The sequence below is a fragment of the Mesoplodon densirostris genome, chromosome 9 (genome assembly GCF_025265405.1).
Source record: "Mesoplodon densirostris isolate mMesDen1 chromosome 9, mMesDen1 primary haplotype, whole genome shotgun sequence".
NCBI classification, from domain to species: Eukaryota; Metazoa; Chordata; class Mammalia; order Artiodactyla; family Ziphiidae; genus Mesoplodon; species Mesoplodon densirostris.
In genome coordinates, this window is record NC_082669.1 from 28,749,392 (window position 1) to 28,758,449 (window position 9,058).

The following is a 9,058-nucleotide window of genomic DNA, read 5'->3' on the forward strand; positions in this document are numbered from 1 at the left end:
TATTCTAGACTACATATCCTAAACACACACATCTGTCCAATTCTGATGTACTTATTTTGTGTCATAAAAATTGATAATCTGCTGTGTATACTCTCTAGGGGATATATATATATATATCATAACCACAAAAGAAGTTTATAATTGCCATAAAGAACCAAGGACAACTGCTCAGTAATGGTATATTAATAAACTGATTACAAGGGCTCAAAGCACACACAATTATAGTTAACATAAGGTTTATAGGACTTTGTGGTCAAATTGTATTTATTTTTGGAAAGCTCTCGGTGAAAAACTAGGTTTCATTTTTGATTAAACAATTGTTGCACGGTATTAGCTAAAATCTAGGGAAGAGAAACATTTTCTGAAAAGGAAACTCAGTTTGTTATATTCAATTCTCTTCAAGTAAAATTGGCTCAAACCTATTCTGGCCCTAGCAGGCTCCTAGGTGGCCGCCCTACAGAATATACGTCTCACCTGGGACACCCATGAAGTATATTACACAGTCTTATATTAGGTTAGAAGATTGTCTAGAGGACCTAAGTCATGACTCATATAACATTCTAGATACAGAAGAGATTTTAAAGATAAAATGATGCTATTAAATAATATATAAAAATGATTCTAATAAAAAAAAGTTTTTTATTTCAGTACATTTATTCATTCAACATTCACTGAGTATCTATTCTGTCCTAGCTCAGTATCAAGTGTGGAGATATTTTTTAAATAACAATAATAATTCAATAATTATTAGTAATTCAAAAATTATTAAATTAATAATAATTTAAAATAATAATAATAATTCACGCATATAATAATAATTCAAGCATAAGAAAAAATTCCTGTCTCAAAGAGTCAACTGGGGAAGAGAAACAAAAATGAATCAGTCAGCCCTCACTAACCATGGATTAAACCTTCAGAGCTCCCGTTCGGGAGTTCAAGCATAAGCATGCGAATCTGAAGATCTATGTCATGATATACAATAATTTTCAATTTTGCTGAGGCCCCAATAAAAAGAGCATGAGTTGACAGAACTGTGGGCAGAGAGTTTAGCTGACTTTCCAACATCCAATAATCCTTTTTCACCTTCCCCACCATCAGCAGGCGTGTTAGTGTCCCCACTGCAGAGATGTGAGTGAGGAAAGTATGGTACGGAATTTATAAATCTGAGGACATACACACAAGAATACTGCATGTTTGCCTATATTTTCCTCAGAAGGAAAAGGCACAAGAATAAGCATTTCTCTAAGAAGGAAAAAGTAAAGGATATGCAACATTTTTTTACATTCCACTAAAGATATAAACTTTTAAGCAATTTTTCATTACCACACTGTATGCTATAGTGACAAAAAACAGGATACATAATAATGCTAATAGCTATCATTAACTGAACTCTTAAACTACTTACCTATATATTAGTAACTATGTGTAACAAGGTACTAATTGTATCAGTATTAGGCACCCTTTTGAGTGCTCTAAATGTATTAACTTAAACACCGTAACAACCTAATGAGGAATGGGTTACTCTACAACTATATTATTATCAACTTTCAACCAATATATTATATTAAGAACTTCAATTACCTTTTCAACTTAACCGTTTACTACAAGCTGATGAGATAAATGCTATTATCCTATGTTAACGGGCATTGTTCTAAGCGTTTAAATGCATTAATTAAATAGTCATAACCTATTAGGAAGGTACTATCATTGCCCAAATTACTTGCCCAAAGGCTATAGCTAATAAGTGGCAGAAAAGTAGGAGTCAAACCCAGGTCTATCCAAGTTCTCCCCTGCGCTATACTCCACATCTTATTCCCAACCGATGGGAAATGCTGATTTGCAATATTTTTGTAGTCTCCCCTACATAACCTTCCCCTTATGCTTTTATGTCAGTATCTTTCCATATCAGGAATTGAAAACTGGCTGGAGGTTAAAATTAAAAGAAAATTCAACAAGCTGTAGAGCAGTGCTCCTCCCATATAATGGGCACATGGACTGTCTGGCCTGGGAGTTTGGTTAAATGCAGGTTCCGGTTCTTTAGGTGTAGGGTGGAAGCCGCATTTTCTAACAAGCATTCAGGAAAGGCTGATGTTTTGGGTCCACAAATCTCACTTTGAGGAGAAAGGCTGTAGAGTATATTCCCTCCCTTACCCCCATTTTAGCTCATCTGAATGAAAGAAAAATTATTGGGTCGGCCAAAAAGTTCGTTTGGGTTTTTCCGTAAAATGTTACCAAAAAACCCAAACGAACTTTTTGTCCGACCCAATATATTTTCTGGGCAACTGAAAAGTGTTATTTCCTTATGCTTCTATGCTATGACATTCAACAGATTTTGAAGTGCAAAGCAAAAATAAAGAAAATTAAGTGAAAAAGTATAAAATGAAGAATTTCCAACAGCTCAAGATAATGTCAAGTTATAGATTCCAAGTAAAAATTCTCTTTATCTTCATTTTTGTATGGAAAAAGTTTTAAAATCCTTAGGACCCATCAAGTCCTTTAGAATTGGCTCCAATCTACCTTTTCAGCCCCGTTACCACCCAATGTTCTTCACGCTCCCTCCTCTGCAGTCAGATTCTACTCCCTGTCTTTCCCTTCACGCAGCGCTCCCCCTTAGCCTGGCAAAGCCCCACTGTTAAGATTCAGTAGCAGAAGCCACTGGACTGAGGTGGCTCCAAAGCCCTGGGAGTGTAGTAAGCAAACCAAAACCTGAGCCCGTAGATGCCTCAAGGTTATGAAATCAAAACACCAAGGACAACCAACCACAAACAGCTAGGCTTTAAGCTACAGCCAATCAAGAATGTCCTTGCTTTGCTTCCACACTTCTACAGAGCTGACCCTTAAAGAAGACAGGTTTGAACTGCTTGGGTCCACCCGCATGGGGATTTTTTTCAACAGTGAATACTACAGTACCACACAATCCCTAGTTGGTTGAATCCACGGATAAGGAACCACAGATGTGGAAGAAATTCAGTACAGAAGAACGACCTATGCAGAATTAAGTTATGGGGACACTCGACTGTTCGGAGGGTCAGGGCCCCAACCCCCTCACTGTTCCCCTGGCTCGTTGGAAAAATGCTCCTAACCACTTCCAGTTTGGCGCTGCCTGATTCAAATCCATTTGTGCTCACTAACTCTTAACATTTGAAATATGCCTCAGTTTATCTTTTGACAGTTCCGCTGTCAGAAGAGGAAATCGAAGGAGACCCTTGACAGCCCCCAGGAGGTCCTCTCATTAAAACAGGCCAAGTTTGGGGCTTCCCTGGTGGCACAGTGGTTGAGGGTCCGCCTGCCGATGCAGGGGACGCGGGTTCGTGCCCCGGTCCGGGAGGATCCCACGTGCCGCGGAGCGGCTGGGCCCGTGAGCCATGGCCGCTGAGCCTGCACGTCCGGAGCCTGTGCTCCGCAATGGGAGAGGCCTCAACAGTGAGAGGCCCGCGTACCGCAAAAAAAAAAAAAAAAAAAAAAAAAACAGGCCAAGTTTAATGAGATGACTTATTTTGCAAACAAATTAGCCTTACTTTGATTATCTTTAATAGAAGTGAGGGTGATTGTAGAGAAAAAAAATTATGTTTCAGTAGAAAATTGTAACACAACCATGTGCATATCAGATTTTAGTCCTGCTCGTTGCCTTTGAGGTTTGCTATATACCTGTAAACTGGACTGGATCCTGAATTCTTCCAGCTTCTTTAAATACCTGGCTATGACTCTCCAAACTATCAATAATATTTCCAGTTTTCTCCCACCTTTCTGATCTGGAATCACTAAGAACAAAGATTGCCCTTGAACTTCCTTGAAGGGCCCCTCCTCAAACCCAGATGGAAGCCAAATTTCAGGACCCTGAACCTTAGATCCACATCCCTCAACTAAAAAGGGCTCCTCCAGACTCTTGGAATGTACACCACGTGAAGATCTAAAGTGAAAGTGACCAGGGAGGTTCCTCCCCAGAAGCAGATGGCATCTCCCAAGATCCCAGAACAAGATCTTTGTCTCCAGTATAAAAACCTTTATTCCTTTTGCCACTTCACTACTTGCTTTTTCTCTCTGCTAATGCACAAGAAGATAATGCTCCTTAGCTCTGGCAACTATCACTGAATCTACTGCCAAGGCCATAGCTGCACAACAAAAGTCACTAGGCTTTCTTGCTAAGGTGGTTCTAGATAATAGAATTGCTTAGATCACTTACTGGCTAAACAAGGAGTGGGCACCAAAGCAAATACTTCCTGCTGTACCTGGATCAACCCCTCTGATATTTTAGCAAATGTAAGAAATTAGCAAATAAGCTACTTGGCTAAAACAGGTTGATATCCCTTCAGGTATATTCTTTGATTTATTTGATACCAACTGGCTTGGTTCATGGGGGCCCTGGCTTAGGATTAGTCTTCAGTCTCTGTGTTATCGTCCTCACAGTCGTCAACAGTCTCCCTGGTGGGCGACATTCTCTCAACCGTCTTAAACGCATGTTCACAGCCATCAGCAGTACATCAAGCGGTCTCACTGCTCTTGGAGAAACAGAAACAAGTGAGCAAAGAGATGAACGGCAAAAACAATTCTTCCATGGACCTGACACCACACCCTGTGAGTTTCACAATGAGACAAGAGCAACTTAACTCTGATGGTGACCGAGGGTGGCGCTTACACACCATCTGAGATCAATCTCTCATGTACGAGAGCGTGACCAAAAGGGGTATTGCTAGATTAATTAAACAAGGAGACCATTAGGCCGAGGTGGCTCTATTGCCTTGGCAGCCTCTGTAAGCAAACTAAAACCTAAGCCTGTAAATGCCTCAAGGTTACAAAAGCAAAACCTAAGGACAACCAATCACAAAGTGCCAACTGGGCTTCAAGCTATAGCAACTGGATTCCTGGCCCTCAGAAACTATGTGAGCTAATAAATTTTTATTAAATTATTAAGTTTGGGGATCATTTCTTACATAGCCATAGATGGATAGTAACAGTGGCTTCTCCCTTGAGTGCCCTCTCAGCCCTAGGAATGGGGCTGCGCCTCATATAGGCTATTCCTATATTCTTTAGAGTTCTCTTTACTTCTTATGAGGCAACCTCTCGTTACTCCAATCTCTTTATGGTTAGGAATAATTCTTTATATTAAACTTTCCCTATCAAATCACTGTGTGGTTTCTACCTCCTGAGTGCATCCTTGATGATACAGCAGATAAACGGGATGCTGCTCATCAGAGAAGCACTCTTTGAGAAACACTGGTGTACATTAACCACGATTCAGCTCCTGAAGTTCATGGCCACAACGAAATCAAGCAAAAAGAAGGGAAGAAATGGCTATTAGAGAAGTAGTAGTGCTGACTTTAGATACCTTCCATAATTTAAAAAACAAAAACAAAAAAAGCTGCTATGACACTGGTTCACTGCTTTTCATAGTATCTGGACCGATGTCAAAATGTTACAAAAGCCTACTTACAGAAACATAATTCAGTGAGGTAGACTTAATCTGGTTTTAGAATTTGAGGTGAATTTTACTGATTGATTACACCACAACATATACACAGCTAACCTAAACAGGATCAAATAAGTGACTTCAAGAATACTTAGTAATAAAGTTACTGCGTTCGTAGATTTTACGTAACCTTTTCTCACTAACAGCACACACCATCATGATAAAATTATTCCTCAATGCCTAATTTACAAATTATACTCTGTATTAATTTCCTAGGGTGCCGAAACAAATTAAGTGGCTTAAAACAACAGAAGTTTACAGTCTCACAGTTCTCGAGGCCATAAGTCCAAAATCAAGGGTTGGCAGGGCCATGTTCCCTCTGAGACTCTGGGCAGAATCCTTCCTTGCCTCTTCTAGTTTCTGGTGTTTGCTAGCAATCTCTGACATTCCTTGGCTTAGAAATGCATCACTCTAATCTCTGCCTCCATCATTCCATGGCCATTTTCTCTCTCCCTGTGTGTCTCTGTCTCTCTTCTAAGGACACTAGTTTATATTGGATTAAGAGCCTACCTTACTCCAGCATGACCTTACTTTAATTGCACCTAACATAACCTTATTCCCAAGAGTCACATTCTGACATTCCACAGGTTAGGACTTCATCTTTTGGGGAGACACAATTCAACTCATAACACCCTCATTTTCATGAAACTTCATGTATATCACAACAAATGCATAGTTTGACAACTTCTATTTTAATTATTCTTAATATTCTAAGAATTAAAGATGTAATAATCTGTTAATCACAATCTATCAATACAGAAGGCAGGGGAACTTAATTCATGTTCATTTTATTTTACGACTTCCCTAAATCTAAGCATTCTTTCTCTTACCTTAAGTGGGGTCTGGCTGCTTGCTGCTCTAAAACCAATACTCTAGAGGTAAGGCTAGTGGAAATGAAAGTTTGCTTTATTTTGGAGGCTGGCAAACCAAGGGAGGGGGTATTCGTGTCCAAAGGCTGACGCCCCCCGCCCCCAAGGATGACCAGTGGGTAAGAGCTTTTAAAGGTGAGTTTCTGGGGTGTGTACGTGGAAGCAGGGGGCTACATACAGAAACAGCATAGTCAGCTCTGACAGTCATCTTGAAATTGGTCATGTGGTGGTCTGATCAACATCATCTTGATTGTTTTAACAACACTTAGTTTTCAGTTCCAGGGTCGGTTTGCTCCCATTTCTTTGAGGCCAGCTCTCAGAATTGTGGCAGCTGATGTCATGGCTACAGTCTGGTCATCATGTAGTTCACTTCTTCTACCTGGTGGGGCTTTCCATCTCTACAAAACAGCTCAAAGGCCATGGCCCAGAATACTATCTACAGCCCTTGAGGAGGAACTAAAGGTCCTTCACTTTGCTTCATGACTAAACTATTATTATTTTGTCCTGTTTGACTGCTTTCCTTTGCTTCTGCATTTTCTCACTTCTCTAATTCAACTTATTCTTTGACTGCAGGTTTTCTACAGACGAAAGGTGGGCTGAGGACATGGGCGGGGGGCAGCGGTGCGGGCCACAGGGTCCTGCTCTATTTCATGTCCACCTTTCAAAATCAGAAATCCCTCTCTCCCTTTAATGTGCTCTCATTTTCATGTTCAAGAACATGAAAAAACTCTTCCCCTTTCCTTTAGCATATAACAACGACCACTGGCATGGGTCCCCCACCCTGACTTATTTTAACTGTTTAACTGCATGGAGATATCACAAGCCTCATTAGTTATTTGTGGTTTAATTTTCTTTTACATAAGCCCGTTTGGTATGTAGTTGACGTCAACATTATGTTTACTGGATATAAAAGGTTAAGAAGAAAAACATGTCATTTCAGAACCAGTGTTTATCTCCTTCTCTGAGGTAGAAAATGAAACTCAACTGTTCTCACCTCTTTACTGTTCTCAGGGAGACTCAAATCGTGGTTCCTTTCACTTATCTTTAAACTGCAGTGGTTCCTTTCACTTATCTTCAAACTGTCTCCTTACTCTAAGGATAATATTGAGACAGCAACTGATAATATGTATGAATGACAGATTTTTCAAATGTTTGCCAGAGACTTATTTTTACTACAAAGGATTTAAACACCAAGTCACAAACACAACAGAAATGTATGTGAAAACAAAAGAAATCCAGAGAAAAATCAGTGCTGACATATGAGTTCTAAACCACGAGCGCTGACTCTTCCAGAGGAAGAATGAGGATGCAGTTATTGGGGGGCTTACCAGGTACCACGTAAGGCAGTTTGACAGACCATTTGATATACTTAAATTCAATCACTAACATCCCTGTGAGTTAGGAATTGTTCTCCAGACTTGAATTACATACAAGAAGAGCGAGTTTAGAGAAGACACTTGCCTAAAATTCTTTGTTCAGACCAATAACAGCTCTTTCAAAATTGCCTTCATTGGGGCGAACTAATACCTTTTCAAACACAAAATACATGGGGAGCCAGGGAGGTAAAGTGGGAGTTGGAACAGAGATCAGCGGAAACACAGGAACCTAACAGGTGAACGCGCGGTTTTACCAAATCGAGAACAGCTGTGCCGATATTCACGTATTCCTTCCTGTCCACCTTCCCCCTACCGAGTTAGCTTGTTCACACGTATCCCACTTCCGACTCCTGGGCGCATATACCAGAACCATTACAGTGACACTACTGTGCAGAAACAAGGCCTTTTGGTTGCTGTTCCCAAGCCCTACATTCCAAGGGCAGGGGACCGGAGGCCAGGGCTGACGATAACCTCGGCCCCAAGGAAAGTGCTAACAGGCGGTCAGCAGGTACGCTTTACAGCTCTGGGGGCGGGCCCTCGATGGTAAACAAATCTGCACCTCAACAGACCCCGGAGACCTGACCCGCACTTCCGAGAGCCCCGAAAGAGCGTATTTCAAAGGCACGAGGGGCCAGGAGGCGCCTACCAGGAGGAAAGCGGCTAACAACGCAGAGCTCCACAGCCTTCCAGGGCCACATCGCCCGGGAAGGACCGCAGCTCGGCGCCCGCGCGCTGGGAGCTCGCCGGCCCCGGACCGCCCAGCGGCGGAACCCAGGGCCTTGACCCAGGAGCAGCGCGCGGCGCGGGTGGGTGACTTCCGCGCGGCGAGGGGGCGGCGGGTGGACGCTACCACCGCCGGCGCTCTCCCTCCCCCAACGCCTGGCGCGGCCCGAGTCCGGCCGCCGGTCGCCGACTCACCTTCCCATCGCTGTCGAAGGGGAGGCCGAGCTCGTCGGGAGTGAGCTGGGGGCGAGCACTTGGCGGCTCCTCAGCCGGCACGGCGGCGGCGGCCTCGTAGTCCGGGAAGGGGTTGGGAAAAGCCCGCTCTTCCATATCCGCGTCCCCGCCCAACTGCAACTTAAGCCTCCGGGACATGGTCTCGCCCATGTCGGCCGCGCGCCCTGCCCTCCGCGGGGCCGCGCGGTACGGCGAGCGAGCGGGGACAAGCCTCCTCCGAGGCGCTTGGGCCCGGCCGCGGGCGGGTCTCAGGCAAGCCCTAAGGAAGGCGGCGGGCGCCCCGCCCCGCCCCGGCTCTAGACGGGCCCTCGGGGAGGCTGCGGCGGTTCGCAGTAACCGGGGCGCCGCGGTAGCGGGGTGCCCTCCGAGGAGTAGGCTTCGGCCAGCGG

The 9,058-nt window shown here is 43.5% G+C and overlaps 1 protein-coding gene across 1 annotated transcript in view; it reads right to left on the reverse strand.

The window, feature by feature from the left end:
* Positions 1-9,058, reverse strand: part of LANCL2 (LanC like glutathione S-transferase 2) — a 69,200-nt gene extending 60,142 nt beyond the window's left edge. Inside the window, exon 1 of the mRNA XM_060107647.1 lies at positions 8,631-9,058. Within this exon, the coding sequence (XP_059963630.1) occupies positions 8,631-8,819 (189 nt within the window). The 5' untranslated portion in view covers positions 8,820-9,058. The remainder of the gene's footprint in view (positions 1-8,630) is intronic.